The sequence below is a fragment of the Drosophila melanogaster genome, chromosome 3R (genome assembly GCF_000001215.4).
Source record: "Drosophila melanogaster chromosome 3R".
Classification (NCBI taxonomy): domain Eukaryota; kingdom Metazoa; phylum Arthropoda; class Insecta; order Diptera; family Drosophilidae; genus Drosophila; species Drosophila melanogaster.
In genome coordinates this window covers 11,633,209-11,650,771 of record NT_033777.3, presented here as the reverse complement: position 1 = coordinate 11,650,771, position 17,563 = coordinate 11,633,209, and the positions used below count along the sequence as shown (strand labels likewise).

Below are 17,563 nucleotides of genomic sequence, written 5' to 3'. Positions count from 1 at the left end.
TAAAATAGCCAGATCTGCTCCGCCAACTCCGTTTACATTACTGCACCATTGCCGACTGGTCACACTGCAGTCCAGCAAAAACGGTTAAACAACACTAGCGCAAGATGGCTGCTCTGCTCTCGTGTGAATTTTTTGTTTAAATTAAAATCGCCCGTGGTGCGGACTGTTTGAGCAATCGAATTTTATTGGCACGCCATGCGTGGGATGAACTAAGACGGATGCAAGTGCGGATATGCATCAGCATCAACGGAGGAGGGCCGAAAATACGGAGAATACAATCGAAAATTCCACAAAACCAACAGCCAGGTGTCGGTGTGTGTATGCGTGAGAGTGCTTGTGCAAGTGTATGTGTGTATTTATATTCTTCATATCGGATCGGATCGTATCGGAAAGGTGGTGCAAATGTTTATAAATATATATTAAGGAACACCTTACTATATATATGCGTGATAAATCCAATGAAATGTGCATGTGGCTGATGGCTTAAAGCGCCAGCACAGGCATCGGAGTGGGCAGCGACGTCGGCAGCGCACCAGCGTCGGATTGGAATGTTAACTAAGAGCAATAACAACAACATCAACAACCACTGAAGCAACGGCAGCACCACCAGCTACATCAAAAACAAACCAAAACATACAATAAAAACAAATAGAAACAGCAATAGCTGCAAACATCATTGAAAATTGGGTAAGTCCAGGCATATGCATGGTTTTGGGACTACTTGTTTTTGAGCCCGTTTTAAGGACTCCGCCCAACGCCCTTTTTTTGCAGCGTCGCGCTGTCTGCTTCCTTAATACACTTGTCGTTGTGTTAGTGCGTGTGTGCGCGTGTGTCGGTGTGAAAGTAAGGAGAGCTTGCGAAAAAGGGATAGCGCAATTGGGCAAATAAAAAAGTGGCCAAATAAAAACTCTGCAAACATTTTTTGCACAATTCCATCAATGAAAAGCAAATATTGCATAAACATTTGCCTCATTATGAGGATGAGATGTATAAATGCAGATGAAATGGACAACGACAAACAAAATACTTTTAAAAGCGCACAGTGGTCACACGATACAGTGGCCGCAAAAGGAAATACAAGACTTTTGATTGTTTACACAAAGACCGCTTCTGTTGAAATCATTAAAAATATCCTAAGGCAAAAAACATTTTCCCCTTAAAAGTGTGCACAAAAGTCTGCATTACGAGTTACTACTGTATTTGTTTTGACTATTTTTGGGTCGACCATTTGCAGCTTCTTTATGTTTGTATTTTGATGCTGTTGTCTGAGGTCAACTAGTTGGCTTCAAAACGAAAGCAAAATCCGAAAATATCGTAATAAAAAAAATCACAAATACTACGCATTTTGGTTCGTTCCAATCAAAGCGAAAACAAAAACACGTTTTACAACTTTGCGGCGCGAAATTCATTGTTGTTGTGTTCGTTTTTTATTTTTATTTTTTGAATAACAAACACATGCACAGGCACACGCACACGCACACACGAAGTTATATACAGAAATGCTCATATATAGATATAGCCAACAATCGGGCCATGAATGACCGAAGCGATGCGTACAACAAAACCGATAGCCACAGTAGTAATTAAAGGCAATAACCGAAGCGTGGCGCATCGTAGTTTTTGTTACGGGTTTCCGTTCATAGTAATGCCTTTTGTTGTTGCTGTCTTTCGGTCAGTTTCTGCGTCGTCGGCAAAAATTTTCGGTCGCTGACGTCACACCTAGGCGCCACAAAGCTCCCCCCACTACCCACTGTCATCCCCCCCTTCTCCCTCTCTCTCTCTCTCTCTCTCTCTCTCTCCGGGGTTCTATGTATCCCGTTTGTTTGTGTATTGCAACATGCGTGGGCGTTATACTCCAACTGTATCGGTGTGAGTGAGCAAGTTTGGCTGTGTGAGGTCAGTGTTGCGTGAACTTTTCGCATTGGAATGATGATGTACTAACTTTTGGCGCCCACTGTTCAATATTCCCTTTATTGCGCCTATTACGACTATCTATCTCTGCCCATTTTCACTTGCGCTAATTACGCCGTTGCATGACCACTGTACTCGGGACTGATTGGAATGCTAATTGGAATTTGCAATTTTATTTATTCCGATTGGTCATACGCCATTACTTCTAGGGCTGGGCAGGTGATAGAGATAGAGATATATATTCAGTTCAAATTATATATTAGTCATATTTAGCGATGTCTAAAATAATTACGTGAATGCCTTTCTATATGCATTCCATTGTGGCTGTCTAATATACATATAATTTTGACTTATTGAACAACTGCCAAAACATCTGATCCAATTTAAACCGTACGAAAAAATACATTTCCCTGAAGAAAGCCTAAATCCATGCACCGTTCAACAATTTGTTTACGTTGACTTTATCGTATTAAAAAAAGGCTATCGACCATTTAATCTTATCATCAAACAGCTGGAATATGCATTTACGTTTATCTGGGAACGCGGTGCAGAAATGTGTACTTTATGTTTATCTGGAACCGTTGATATATGTAGATACATTCATATGTTTCGCATTCTTGAAATTATTACTTTCCTCGTTTTGTTGCCCAGCGGACACATTTTCTTCGCATATTAAAGGTTATTTTTTCCTTGCCATCTGTTTGTTTGTTTATGTTGCTTTTGCGGGTATTTTTAGCACAAATCCCTCGCCTTTTGATCTACTTGCCATTCGGGTTCGCCAGGCAAATTCGCTGGGAGAGCTGGTGCATGAGCACGGTTCCGACTTGATGCTAATTGCTCCGCAAATATGCAAGAAATGTAAAAGAGAAAAATCGGAGAAAATCACGAACTGTGCAACTGCAACTGCAATTGGAACTGCAAGCGCTGGATGCGAAAGAAACAATAAACATTTTGATGTCTACATTTTTGCAAACAACTGATTCGAGAGCGGCAACAAATTGCCTGGAAACGGAGACGAAAAGTAAACATGCAAGAGAAAAACTATTTGCCATACAAGTCGTTGGGAAAAGGAGTGTGGCGGGGGGCACGGGGTTTGTGCGACCAATAATGGGGGAATTAATTAACATGGCCAGCGGCGGCAATTAGACCAAATAAACGAAACAGAAAGGAAATCGATCCGAGTCACAAGCCTCCAATGTTGCTGGATGTGTGTTTTTACAAAGCTGTGATCGTTTTGCCTCTTGAATCTCCGATATCACAAAGTGCACTGTGCGTAATGATTTTAATGAATTTAAGGTATAAATATGTTAGGCTTATGTAGAAAGTACAATTTGATATATATAATATAATAAATTATATATGTAAGTCTTACAATTTTTCTTTAGTTTTTACTTGGGATCGCTAATAATGCGATTAAATAAACTAAATTTCTTTTAATTAAGTTTTCCCGTGTAAATATAGGCGACCGCAGAGTGGGTTACTTTTAGCTAGGCCAAAAGCGAGACCGCAGCAGCTACTTGAATGGCCAAAATCGGCCTAATGAGTTGGGCAACACATGTTTCGATTTGACTTCCATAGCGCGACGCTGCGAAAAGGAGAACCGTCAGTCGGTGGCCAAATGTGCAACAGGTGGGCGATCGCATGCGAGCGACTGGTCTTATCGCATGCAATAAATGCACGATAAAGAGAAGAAGCCGGCTCACAAAAACACGAAGAAAATCTGAGACTGAGCTTCGCAAGCGGCGCTCTCTTTCTCTGAAACTGAAACTCGGAGGTTGATTTTGTGTTTTTTTTTCTTTCGTTTCATTTTGTGTTTTTGGTTTTATTTATCGTGACTCAGTCGCGGCGGCAACTTCGTGCATCGCTTTTCAGTTGAAAACTTGCAGGCAAGGCGCGCGGTCGCGTTTCGATTCAAAAATCGAATAGTAAATAGAGAGAATAGTAAAAGAAAAAATAAAAATAAAATCGCTTGCCACGCATGCGCAGCTCATCATCGCGTGTGTGCGAATTGGCCAATGAGTGAATCGATTGCAATTGGCTTTTTGCAATACATAATAACAATAAATTATGACGGTATGCAAAGTGGCCTTTTTTTGATAATCCGATCCGTTCAGCGAAAAGGCACAAAAGGCGAACTATCGTGATGTAATACCGCGCGAATGCGAATTGTTCATATCGCTATTGTAATAATTTAATAATTAATTATACAGGCGGGAGCTATTTTTCGGCTTCGCCTCAAGGAAGTGATTAATGCAAAACATTATCAAAGTGCGAAGAAAGTGAAACAAAAAGCGCTGAAAGATCAGCATGGCTTGAACATACGTATATACTCGAGATTTGGTGGCGCAATGACCTTTGTGTGTTTGTTGTTTGATTTTATTTGCCATGTTGGGGATGTTCGCTTAATTATGGGTTTTGGCCACATGTATCGGACATTAGTATGAATCTGTGTTTCGAGTGTGTCCATGATTAATTCAAAATTGCTCAAGGCATGCACGGTCAAAACTGAAGTTGATTTTAGGGCTTACTGGTCAAAGTCAGGCTTAGCTTTCAATTAATTATGTAGTTAGACTGCTACAATTAGTTTAAATCTGATTAGGATTTTCACAAGACCCCATATCGAATGCCGAATTAATTAATTTTAAATTAATAAAGGGCTGTTTTGGTTGCCCAATGATTTTTGCACAAGGTGGCCTTTAATTGATCTGATCACCTTTCTAAAATCATTCAAATTCAAGCTCTTCGCCAAACCATGTAATTTTTTCGTGTGCAACTAATGAAGACGATCGCGTCGCGGCTGCATATTTGATTGTTTGAAAGTCTCGAATGAAAGTGCCTTGGCAGCATGTTACTGTACTGTACACTTCCCTCCCCTCACCGATTACCACTTTTTTTTTTTTTTTTTTTTTTTTTTTTGTTTGCTTCGGGCCAACTTCAATCACAGAGTGCTAATTGTTTTCTCAGGTCTCCGTGGATTGAATTCCCCCAGTCGACAAGTTCCCATTACTGCAATTTCTTCGCTTATTCTGCCATTCTGCTCGCTCTCTAACTGCACTTTTTAATCCGATCCCAAATCGCAGATCGCAGATGCAACTGCGGCGGATCGAGCGCAGCTGATCTCGAAATTGCATGAATCACTCGGCCTAAAAGACCCTCTGCACAATCGATTTGCACGCTAATTTTGGATTTGGCGACGTGCAGACACTCGACTTTGACAAAATAAAAACTGGAAAAAAATAAAGACTGCAAATTCGAAAACATTGTAGGCTGGCGTGTCGGGGCATTTTCAATTTTCCAGCGCATTAGTCATCGCCGGTCTAATCGGCCAACAAAAAACTAAAGAAAAAAAAAAAAAACGAAGAAAAAAGCAAAACCGGAGCCTTAAACTGTAACTAGTTTTTTCCAACGCTCTCTGAGCTGAGAAACTAATCCGTCGTCCTGCATGAATCTCGCACTGAAATTTGTATCTCCAAGCTGGCTGGACCAAGTGAAAGTGGACAAAAAAAGAAATATATATGTAGAAATAGAGAAAAAAAGACTTCAAATACAACTGCAGCAGACGCGTGAAACAATTTCTCATATTTTTCTTGGCTCCCCGTACACTTCGGTTATGTGTTTTCCATCCACTTATTCAATTTGCCATTCACTGCACACAAGTGAAGACGAGCTTAACCCCCAAACTGGCCGAAGATGTGCCCCCAAACCCTCCAAAGCCCCCCAAAGACCACACTTAACACTCGAAAGCCAATGGCGCATTTCATTTCTCGGCTTTGGACTCTTTCGTTTTCTTGTAATGCGTGCCAGGCACGTTAAAGTAATTGTACAAATTAATTTATTAATTAAGCCACTGGCCGGAATGGTCAGAAACAATAGCGAATGCTAAATGCTCTTTGTCTCAAGTTAAATTGCCGATCATTTGTTTTTTTTGCTCCAAGTCAGAGCTGCCGTTTTGGTGAAAAGAGGAGGGTATTCATTCGAGAAACTTTCACTCTCCGCTTGCCAAAATTATGTATGCAACAGGTATTGCCGCAAGGTTTTAATAAAACCTATTCGAAACGCAGCTCCAAAATCCCCAACGCTCATTTCGAGGATATCCGGACCAGCAAACTTACGCATCTCGACCAGGTTCAAAAACCCGACCCATTGTCTTTAGCTCTTCTGTTTTATTTTGGCTTTTCTCCTCGCTTATTGCCCACTTTGTCTCAGTCTCAGTCAACGGTTTAGACTTTTTTGGCCTTTATTTTGATTCGACTTTGTGGCGTTGGCTTTTCATTTTGCATTTCGTCAGCGGCGACACAAACTCGTTGTGTCATACATAATTCTGTTATTGTTTTATTTAATTAGTTGCGTTGTCTTTCTTGTGCGGTGCGCTTCTTTGGGCGACCGAACGCTTTTCCCACTCCGAAAAATAGAAACACTCCATCGTGCGGAGAATTTCATTTGGCCGCCACCGTTCCTTTGTGGGTCATGATAAGCAATCACTTTCCACGTGCCCAATTCTGGCTCATTTGAATAGTTAATTGTAAGTTGACATTTACCTAGGAAAGTTCAAGAAAGTGAAGATGCAGTGAATGTTGGCAAATATTTGGGAATTCTATGATAAAGATTAAACTTAAAGCCAACTGATATCCTCTTCCCTTCTGCCCCTTTGTATATCCATAAGATGGGCAAATAATTGAATCCTGCTGCTTACAAACTAAATGGCAATATCAGTGCAGAAATATCTCTTTTCCCCGCCAACTTTCCCAACATTTGTCACCTGTCTTTAGGGGATAGACAATAGTTTTGCTTAGCTCACTGCGCAGTCGACGTCGACTGCGAGGTTCCCACGCCCAAATTATTTGCACAATATGTAGCCAGAGCTCTCCAGTGAATTCCAATTCAATTCAGGCGGCTGGTTCGTGTTTTCCCAACCCAGAGAAATAAGCCAACATGGAATGCCGAACCAGCATTTGGCCCAACCAGCATTTTTCGCTGTTTGTGGAGCACTCCAAGCCATTGTCGACTATTTCAGTGAGCCGCTGACAAACCGTTAATGTGGCGAATTGACTTGCTGAGGAAAAAGCTAGCCAAAAGCCAGTACAAAAAAAAACAAACATATAGATGGCAAAGAGTTGTTATTATTATTTAGTTATTCCTCGCAATGAAGTCAATTTCTGTACGTAGCTCGGTTTTTTTTTCATCATCTAGTTTTCAACCTTTTCCATCCAGGCCGGGCTTTTATTCCATTCCTCTTTGTTTTTTTTAGCTTGAATTTTCTCTTTAGAAATTTTCCATTTGCGCTTTTTTTTTGCTAACAATTATCTGCCCTGGTCTTTTCTATCGATTCCGCCCAGTTGTCCATTGTGGATGGAGAATCGACGTATCCACATGCTGGCCGATGGCAAATCGAAGCGCTTACAGAACCTTAATTAGTATTATTAGAAACGAAAACAATTTGCCCGGCTTTGTCCACTACGGACTGGGCATTAGCCTCGATTTCAGTTCTACAACAGGCTGAAATGGCGAATTTTTATGTTTGTACTATCTGCTACTGGGCACCCACAATGGCATCCATTAGAACCAACTCCCATTTTGATTTCACTATGTGTATATATTGATAATTAGATGGTAATTGGAAAGTATTGGAAAGAATTTTAACTAGAATTTGAAAAGGTCTTTTGTAGGGATCATACAATTAAAGTTCAACCAGAGGTTTTTGCGCCATCAAAATCAGAACTTAAGTTAGTGCACTAGAAACCATTTAAAAAGCGGACTGACAACGAAAGTAAACGCAATGCGGGAACATGGTGACAACAATTAAGATAACCTGCGATGGAGTGTTCATCCAGTCCAACTCGTACCTCATGCCCACGCCTTCTCCCAGCGGAGCAGACGCCACGGTATCGTCATCCTTGGAACGGGTGCTGAAACCCGCGTCCGCATCCGCCTCTCCATCCAATTCGAACAACGAAAGTGATAACTCGCAGACGAGCAGTGGCAGCCAGACGGCGTCCAGTGCCAGCAAGCGATCCAATCGATCCGTGGGCCGGAGTCATCGAGGTTCGATTGCGCAGGACACAAGGCGACGCTACTACTTTGGCAGCAAGGACATCTACTGGTGCAAGCAGAGCAGGGAGGCAGCTGCGGCGGCCACGCTCTCGGGCTCGGGACTAACGCGTAGTGCCAGCAGTGTCACCCACAAGGAAGCGTCCACCCACGCCACCCACACTGGTGGTCAGGTAATCTCCCGTGCGCGTCGCAAGCCCATCCTGCTTTGCAGCAGCCTGAGCGCTGCCTATGCTCCTCCTCGTCGGCGTGAGTTTTACTTCTGCGACAAGTATGCACCTGGTCCAGCAAGAAGTACTCCTACTACAACCACAACATCCGCAACATCGGCCAAACACGAATCCTCCCCGCCCATCGACGCACGTCTGCTGAACTTCCTGCGGTGCGCACATCGAAAGTTCCAGGCATCCAAAGCCAAAACTGAGCTACAGCAAACCAAAGACAGATTCCTGGGAAATTCCAGAGAGCGGACTAGTAAGAACGGGCAGCAGACGTCCCGCTCGCTGCCACCCATTGCCAGTTCGGAGGAGTGGTTCGGTTAGTAGATAACAAGATCTATATTATAACGAATCCAAAAAAGACGTAACTACATATATCAAACCATCAACACAGATCAAACTATACAACTTCAAATCTATATTCTAAACTGAACTACTCTAATTGATTAGTTGCTTTTTGTTTCCAGAACTCTGGTCGTTCTTTCCCTTTAAGTATCTGAAATAGTGTTTTGTGCAAGCCGCACAAATTCATATCTCATACCAGTCAGCAATTCAGCCCTGCTCCCAATTGTTGCGGCTGGTGTTGCAAGCGGTCCGCAGATTTAGTTTCAAGCCCCACGACATTGGGCATGGGTATTGGATTATGGTCTAACCGTTGGGCAATAACTGGCGGTGTCCAATTGCGGCTGCTCCAAGATCCGTGGAGGTAGATTCGAAGAAGGAGAAGGGTTCTTCTGGTGCACAAACTGCACTCCGCTTCGCTCAGGGTCAACCACATGGGGCAGCTAACCGTGTAATTAGCTGATACATGTATCGGTGTTTCTGCACAGGTGTAGGCTTGGCTTCCTTCTTCCTGCTTGTGGTTTTCCTGCTGCCGCTGCTGCTGCTCATCGCCTTGCATGCGATATGCAAATTTCTGGGCACCGGCGAAAACCATCACACGCCATTCATGAGCGCCTCGCGTTCCATTCATGCCATTTTTCCCCCATTTTCCCATTTCCCTTCCCCTTTTGGCCCACAATCCAGCGACTGACTGACTGACTAAGGTTACCTTCCTTTCTTTCTTCGGGCCTGCACTTTCCAACTGGTGGCACAACACAACACAACACAATGGCCCAGGAACCGCCGGCAACTGTTGACTGACTTTGTGCAGGAGTGATTGTCTGCCGTGTGTATTTACCTGTCGTTGCAGCCCCCCCTTTCAGACCTCCTCCAACAGCCAAAAAGAAAGAAAAGCTTGTGAGAATGTCGGAAACTTGGTCCCCTGGTTGCTCCATATACATATTTCTCTATATGTATTTGTTTATGTTAATGCCACGCCATGAGGTAGTGCAATTATTCACGGAAATTGGCAAGGCACAGGTGATAAAACATCGCACCTTGTGTTGGGTTTATTTTTGCATTCGTGATCTTTCAGTTCAGACATTGATTTTTGGGCACATAGTTTCAATTAGAAATAAAAGAAATAAAGGATAGATACATAGGTGAGATAAGTTAGTTATCATAGAAAAGATACATACGAGATAGTTATAATAAATGTTTTCACTACTTAAAAGCGAGAATTTGGCTATTATTTTTATGACTGCCGAACAAAAGATATATCATCCCTCTGAAAGTATTTATGTTCCTTTGTTATTTTTGCGAATTGTATGTGTTGTGCACTAACTCAAACAATAAGGAAGCAATACAAAAGATTCTCACGTATGTATGTGCTCGTTGGCTTCAAAGGTGTTGCACTGTTTTCCTTTCCTATATCTCCGGCTTACACAGATACAATTTCATTACTCACTCTTGCCACCCAAGGGTGGAACTTCTGACAGACAGAACTTTCGTTAGCCAACTTCGCTTGTTTCTGGGGATTAGGTAAACTACTTGGGCGTTACTAACCACTTCCAACTGGAGTAGTGAAATGCGAATGAATCTTTATAGTGCAAAAAAGTGCAGCACAACCAGCTGAGGTATTTTACTTATAGATTATAGATTGAGCACACAATAATGTTTTGTTTCTATTGCTCAGTCGATGTACAATATCCAAATAGTTCTCCTTTTCGGACACATTTTGAGCAGTGCATTTTCGCGGCTTTGCCTAATTAATATTACCTCATCGGGACAGTCGGATTACTGCGCATTTCATTTGACTTTTGCTTTTGCCTTTGCTCAACACCTACAACACAGTGCACAGTGCATTGCAAAAGTATTCGTACCCGCACGCCATGTGTGCGTTGAACTGCCAATTGCCAATGAATCATTCAATTTTATTGTTTCCCCATTTTTTTTTTGTTCACGAACCTTTGGACGCGCTTTTTGCACTCATCATGTCCGGCAGGTCGGTGTCGTTAATTTGGGCTTTTTGCATTTTTATGATTATTCCGTTTTGAGTCTTTTAAACAATACACAAATACCGATGTTTATTCAGAACGAGAACAATTGATTTATATTTGAGGAGCGTGTTTCGGCACACCACTCCCCACTCTTTTATTTACCTTTTTTGTTTACGAATTCCCGAGGTGGTTTGTGTTCGACTGGCGTCTACAACTCTTGGCTAGCCTAAAAGTAAAGTGCTTATTAATTATTTTTGTGTTGATTTTGTTTGAGTATTTTGCAAGAACAGCGCTGAGCTCATTATTAACACACGGCCAAGCCAACAGGTGTGTGTGTGTGTGGCAACACCTGTCGATATCAGCGAGTACATATTATGTACCTGCCTAGCACGCACATGCAAAGTCGCTGATGTAAACGTCGTCAGGTGCGGGGGAACACTGTAATTGGCCTGTCACCGGCGTTGACTAATCAATGGCTCCGGATCACTCCCAGCGATGACAGCCTGAGTGGGCATTGGCTTTACGTAAGATTATAGCCGGGATTTTCACATTAATACCCTATCCGGTGGTTGTACACTTATAAAGAGGGTATTTTTACTTTCTTATAAAGGGAAGTAGTGATCACCATCTCGGTGCAGTCTAATTGGATGGTTTAATCAATGGTAGCTCCATAGAGTTTCAGTTACTAACCAAGCTCTCAATATCTGTTGTTCCACGTAGGTTTTCTTAATGTTCTTTATATATTTGTTGGCATAAGAATACGATTTCTTGCTTCCGCTGACTCACACTTCGAGGATTTACTCGGGATAAGGATGACTGTTTCACTTATTTGGAGTCAAGGTCGCGGCTGGAGAAGCAAAGCCCTGGTACATTGTTCAAGTTTAAAAAATATGCCACTATCGGACTGCGGTAAAAATGATGTAACAAATGTGCAAAAAGTATTTTTAAATATATGTTCAAAAGATAAAATCATTCATGTTCACATATAGCTTACGAAATATATTACGTAATTATTGTGATAAGTGGCATTAGGCTTTTTATTAAAACAGTTAAGTGTTCTGATTCTTTATGTTCAAAAATCTGAAAAGCGTTTGGGGATTTCTTTGTTCGCAGTACCAAATCGATGCGAAACCCGATTTCGATTTACCTTTCTCGCAGCAGCGCTGAATTTCACATTTGTGGCCGAACAATTGAAACAAAAAGCGGACAGTACGCAAATATAAAGACTATTGTCTCGGGGTGTGACTTCAAAGCTCCGACTCCGCTGAACAGGAAGCCGCTGACGAATGGCGATGACTACGACCACGACTGCATGACCGACTGCAATTCCAGATTGGATTCTCGTATTCGAACAGTCATGCAAAACCAATTTGGAGCGATAGCCGAAACTTCAGGTTGCTGCGAATGGCGGATGTGGCTCCAAATAATTTACGGGCAAGGTCTGTGGCATTCGAGAGCGGTAAAGTGACCTGCGCGTGCCTCCTCCTCCACTGCCGTCAACCTGTCGCTATTTGAACAATGCCCACGCCTCGGCTTCGCCCCACTCCCACGATAAATTCACGTCCCAGAATGAGAACTTAATATGCAAAACGCGCTTCCGCCCAGCGAGCGAGATTCGCTAATGAAATTTGCATAAAATTAAGAAATTAAGCGCTTGAAAAGAGGCTTCACTGCCTAAAACAGCGCAATTACATGTGAAGTAAAAAGGTTGGAAGAGCATGTAGCACTTAGCGCACAAACTGATTTTATTGCACTTCATTTGAAATTCAAATTCACAAATACAGACATTTACGGATGAAAGTGATGCGAATCCTTCATTTGATTTAAGCCAATTTTCTTTCAATTTCTTTGCGTGTACAGATGCGCGGGTAGAATTAAAGCGACATGGAACTGACTCATCCTAAATACATAGTCGTGTCCAGGCACACAGTAGTAGCCCAAAGCCTGAAAGTGCCCAATAAAATGGGTTTAATTATGCCCGTCACATGCGAATGCTTTACATTTGGCGAGCGGATTCGCGCGGTTCACCCGATTAACATGCCATTTGTGTCCATTTGAGTCACTGAACTGCGTTTTTGAGTGTGTTGACCAACAATTAGCATTGCGCATCCAAGTCGCCGCTTATGCAATCGTTGTTATTTGTCCACTGACTTGACTGACTGATTAAATAAACGTGAGTTTGGCCTTCATCCGATCACGGGAACTGATTTGGCTGGTTATACGGCAAAAAACAGCTCAATCGGCGGTGAATGCGTCTATCTAAATATGGGAATCAGATATCAAAAGTGATAAATGCTTATATTGGCAACTGCAAAAGGGAATTTAAATGGATATTACTTTGTCTGATATCGATATCGTGACAATTTCGATATTCAAATTGCCAAGTTATGTCAGAAATGGAGAAAATATCCATATAATCCCATTGATAATTGTGTGCGGGTGATAAAACAAATTACATATTTGGCCAGCTGATTGCTATTCGAGTAAATAATATAGTTAATGCAGATAACATTGTCCAAATGTGCCTGTGCAAACCTGTGATAAGATTAGATGCTTTTTTGCCTCCTATTATCAGCCTATAAAAATAACATCATCAATTGATAAAGCTGAACACTGAAAAAGACTAATGTTTGTACACATTTTGGTTTTTTGTTTGCAGACGAGGAGGCACAAGCCAGGAAGACTAGCCACGAGAAGAGCCAGAAGCCCAAGCCGAAGCCGGAGGAAAACCATAAGGAGAAGGAAGCGATCTCGAGAAAGGCGTCCGGCGAGGGTGATCTGATCACCGTTGAGATCAAGCAGGGATTGCTGAGGAAGCAGACGGCAACCACGACGACCGGCCAGGCTATGAACAGCCACGCGACTGCCACGCAGAACGGACAAACCACGGTCGTCGGACACCATCGCGGATTCTCGCAGCCCTCGGTGACGGTGGCCGCTGCAGCGGCAACGGGCAGCACGGCTGGTGATCCATGGTTCCTGCAGACCACCGGTCACCAGATGCCACCCACTGCACCGTTGCGGCACAACAAGCGTCCTGCCCCCCAGCCGAATGCGGTTTTGGGAGCGGGTTCCTCGGGAACAGCGCCTGGATCGGCGGTTGGCGCCGTACTGCTCCACCAACAGCAGCTCAGCCAGTCGCAGCCGCACATTGTGCCGCCCAGCATACCGCCGCACCACCACCACCATCGCGAGAACAATGTGGTATGCGAAACGGGCTATATTTAAATATATTAAATTGCTCTACTGACATTGCTCTCCATTGCAGCACCCCATCCAGGCGGGCGCGGCAGCCGCATTGCATTTGTCATCGCATGCGCTTAATAGTCATAATTTAATCAGCAGCGCCAGCAATCATTCGCCCAAGTCCCCCAGCCAGACGCAGCAGCAGCAACAGACGACGAACCAGCAGCAACAACAGCAGCAGCAGCAGGCGTCCCACAGCATACTGTCCACGTTTGCGCCCGCCCCCACTGTCGCCGCCGTTCAGCCGGCGGGATCGCAGTCCGTTGCCGGTACCGCTGCCGCAGTGGCCGCCGTTGCCCAGCAGCAGCAACAGCAGCATCTTCAGCTGCTGGCCAACTGTCCGCCCGGTGGAGCGGGTCTAATGTCCTCCTCCCTGAATGCAGCCCAAATGGGCATGCATGGCGCCGAGCGAGCGCTGCCGCCAAAGAGTCTGGCGCTGAGTGGCAGCCAGCACGGCAGCAATATGCTACTGCACACAGCACCGCAACCGCCACAGGCATCCCAGCCAGCGGCAGTCGTCGGCGTCAGTGGTAGCGGATCGGCGGGTATGTCCACCTCGCTGCACAGCTTCGATATTAATGGAGTCACGGCAGGCAGCGGGGTGAATGCGAGCAGCGCGTGGTCAAGCGGATCCACCACTGCCATGAACCATGCTTCCCTCTCGCCCACAGCGTTGGCACCGCAACAAGGTCGGTCCAGGTGCGAGGTCAAACTGAACGCCATGCCGTAAGTTAATATGCCACGCTGAACGTACAGATTATAAGCAATGTGCTTCTTCCTTAGATGGTTCCATGGCAGCATAACGCGGGATGAGGCGGAGCATCTGCTGCAGCCGCGTGAGGATGGTTTGTTCCTGGTTCGCGAGTCCACAAACTTCCCCGGCGACTACACGCTCTGCGTTTGTTTCCAGTCCAAGGTGGAGCACTACCGGGTCAAGTACCTAGAGAACAAGCTGACCATCGACGACGAGGAATACTTTGAGAATTTGGGCCAGCTAGTGGCGGTAGGTATCACCAGAAGACATCTACGAACCATATTTAACCAGTTCATACTTGCAGCACTACGAGGCGGATGCGGATGGACTGTGCACCCAGCTGATTAAATGCTTGCCAAAGCTGGGCAAACAAGAGTTTTGCATTAACTCCAAAGATTTCGTGGACAAGGGCTGGGTGATCCCTGAAGCGGAGCTGCAGCTGCGCGAGAGCATCGGCAAGGGCGAGTTCGGTGACGTGATGCTGGGCATATTACGCAACGAGAAGGTGGCCGTCAAGATGCTGAAGGACGAGGGCGCCGTGCAGAAGTTTCTGGCTGAGGCCTCGGTCATGACGTAAGTTAATCCACAGATCATTCATTTGATTCACAGATCTCACCAACTCCAACTTTAAATGCTTCTTTAGCACGCTGGAGCACGACAATTTGGTAAAGTTTATCGGCCTTGTCTTCACCAGCAAGCATCTGTATCTGGTTACGGAATATATGAGTAAGGGATCACTGGTTGATTACCTGCGATCGCGAGGACGACAGCACATAACCAAAAAGGATCAAATCATTTTTGCCTAGTAAGCAATATTGTTAGCTTTTGTTTTGAATCCTTACTAATTAACGTTACTCAATAGCGACACTGCCTCTGGTATGGAGTATCTGGAAGCCAAAAAGGTTGTCCATCGCGATCTGGCAGCTCGCAATGTCCTTATATCAGAGGATTGCGTGGCTAAAGTATCGGATTTCGGTTTGGCACGCGAGGAATGCTACAATCTTGACGTTGGCAAGCTGCCCATAAAATGGACGGCTCCCGAGGCACTTAAAAATGGGGTAAAATTAAAATGACTGACCAGCAAAGTGTTGCGCATATCAACTAATGTACTTTATTCTCGTCATTTTAGCGTTTTTCCAACAAATCAGACATGTGGAGCTTTGGCATACTGCTATGGGAAATCTACTCCTTTGGACGCGTGCCCTATCCCAGAATTGTAAGTGCAGATATCGATGGCATTAACTTTAGATGTGACTAACCAAGTTTTCATTGTACAGCCATTAGCCGATGTGGTAAAGCACGTTGAGGTGGGCTACAAAATGGAAGCGCCCGAGGGCTGTCCACCGGAGATTTACGAAATGATGCGGCAGGCCTGGGACCTAAATCCCGCCAAGCGACCCACATTCGCGGAGCTCAAGGTCAAACTGCAGCTACTGAACAATGCCACGGCGTGAGGAGTCAGCAAGGGAGTGACGCCAGTGACGCGCGATAGGGATGAACTAAAGCGAATTGTTTAGACCAGATGTCATTTAAGCCATGGGCAGAGCCAATCCCTGCCAGAAATGGGCCAGATCCAAAGCTGAAACTGACTTGACACTGAACGCAACAATTTTTCGTACGATTATATACATACATGAATATATAACTACTTTACAACAATTTATTTACATATATAATTTATGAAGTAAGTTTTGTAAGCCTAAGCGAAGGAACCCAACACAATCAAGCAATGTTAGTGAGTTGCGCCAGCTTCCGACATATAATTAATTGATAACCAATCGAACGGACTACGTGAGAAGGAGAGGAGAAGGGCAGCTGCGTAGCCTACCTACTACTACTACCTTTAACTACCTACCACAATATTATGTTATGTGTACACTTAACCATAGCTATTTATTAGTTAACTTCTCGGTTCGGACTCCACTGTAACATTTAACTTCTGGATTCGTGACCACGTCTGTATCTTTATGTTATAGAATACGCATACATATGAGCGCCTTCCGTTCGGAGGGCGCCTGTCTAAAGCAATTGTTTATAGGATGTTTCCCTTTGATATCGTAAAAACGACAAGTTTTATTCGAGTTCCGTATACTCTTTCTGTTAACCGTTTCTGTTTGTAGCACAAAACTGAGGGATGACCACAAAGAACTTGTCCAACAAGTCGTTGGCAAAGAGATCACGCTGAGAATTAGTTAAATTTCGTTACATTTATTTGTATTAAAAGAATAAAAATAAAACGAAAACAAAGCCAGCAAAAATTATGCAACATGGGCAAGCGAAACCTAAGCATAAATAAACGAAGGCGGCTGATAGGCTGCGTGTCCTTAAACTCAAGAAAACGAAAAAGAGAAAAACACTTGTGAAAATATGCATTACATTAAAACGTCTACATATACATAATACAATACACATTACCTACGTATTTAGCTTATAAATCGATTAATAATATACAAATATAAATTATTACGCGCAAAGTTCGTGGATTTGTTCATTATTCGGTCCATTCTTCTAACAAGGAATCTCCTTCTCTGTACTTTAATCGAACCCATCCAATGCATCTGGCGGCAAGGCAAAGGAAAATTGTAATTTATTTTTTAAAAACCTACCCCCTAATTAACTTAACAAATAATGTCTATTTTAAAGTTCCCTTTAAGCAAATTGTACATTTATGCGTTTTAATTTTCGTTTAAGGGCAGCCACTTTGCTTTAACACATAATTTTAGTATACTTTATGTAAAACACACCTAATACACCAACAACACACACCCCCTCACAAACACACATCCACGTCCACATGGTATATATTTAATTAATTTTAAAGTTATTATTTTTTTACAAACACACTTCAATCCACATTGTAAACGAAAGTTCTATGCGTTAGTGAAACCCTGGAGAAAGCAACACAAATATGCACCAACACACAAAACTTAAACGCGGTGATTAAAGGAGGGCAGAGAGTTCTAAAACTTTTAATAAAAGTAAAGAATACAAGCATGAAATTAATGTTGCGTTTCTTTTTTAGTTCATCAGTCACGGGAAAATATTCCAAATGAAATTCAAAGTGT

At 43.4% G+C, this 17,563-nt stretch overlaps 1 protein-coding gene and 1 non-coding gene across 8 annotated transcripts; one reads left to right on the top strand and one right to left on the bottom strand.

The window, feature by feature from the left end:
• The first annotated feature begins 65 nt into the window (after positions 1-65).
• Positions 66-17,494, top strand: Csk (C-terminal Src kinase). Of its 7 annotated transcripts, NM_169418.3 has the most exons (10): positions 3,796-4,056; positions 7,567-8,496; positions 13,158-13,702; positions 13,767-14,470; positions 14,528-14,747; positions 14,803-15,071; positions 15,142-15,303; positions 15,361-15,556; positions 15,628-15,714; positions 15,776-17,494. In NM_169418.3, the coding sequence occupies exons 2-10, from the start codon at positions 7,698-7,700 to the stop codon at positions 15,950-15,952; spliced, it is 3,159 nt and encodes a 1,052-aa protein (NP_731611.2). In that variant the 5' UTR covers positions 3,796-4,056; positions 7,567-7,697; the 3' UTR covers positions 15,953-17,494. The 7 variants fall into 7 exon arrangements, with proteins under 7 accessions (NP_731607.1, NP_731611.2, NP_650097.2 ...); NM_169414.2 differs by lacking the exons at positions 3,796-4,056; positions 7,567-8,496 and adding an exon at positions 66-687; NM_141840.1 differs by lacking the exon at positions 7,567-8,496 and having other exon boundaries at positions 3,799-3,984.
• On the bottom strand, positions 12,219-13,595 carry asRNA:CR44137 (antisense RNA:CR44137). Its single transcript, NR_073997.1, has 3 exons — positions 13,034-13,595; positions 12,836-12,973; positions 12,219-12,757 (listed from the first exon to the last, which is right to left on the bottom strand).
• Positions 17,495-17,563: the final 69 nt, after the last annotated feature.

What these genes read in the sequence shown, in the direction of transcription:
- Csk (NM_169418.3), top strand. Translation starts at nt 7,698, where the DNA reads ATGGTGACAACAATTAAGATAACCTGCGATGGAGTGTTCATCCAGTCC. An exon ending in ATTTGGGCCAGCTAGTGGCG is followed by an intron (nt 14,748 to 14,802) that starts GTAGGTATCACC and finishes TCATACTTGCAG; the next exon opens with CACTACGAGGCGGATGCGGA. An exon ending in CCGAGGCACTTAAAAATGGG is followed by an intron (nt 15,557 to 15,627) that starts GTAAAATTAAAA and finishes TCGTCATTTTAG; the next exon opens with CGTTTTTCCAACAAATCAGA.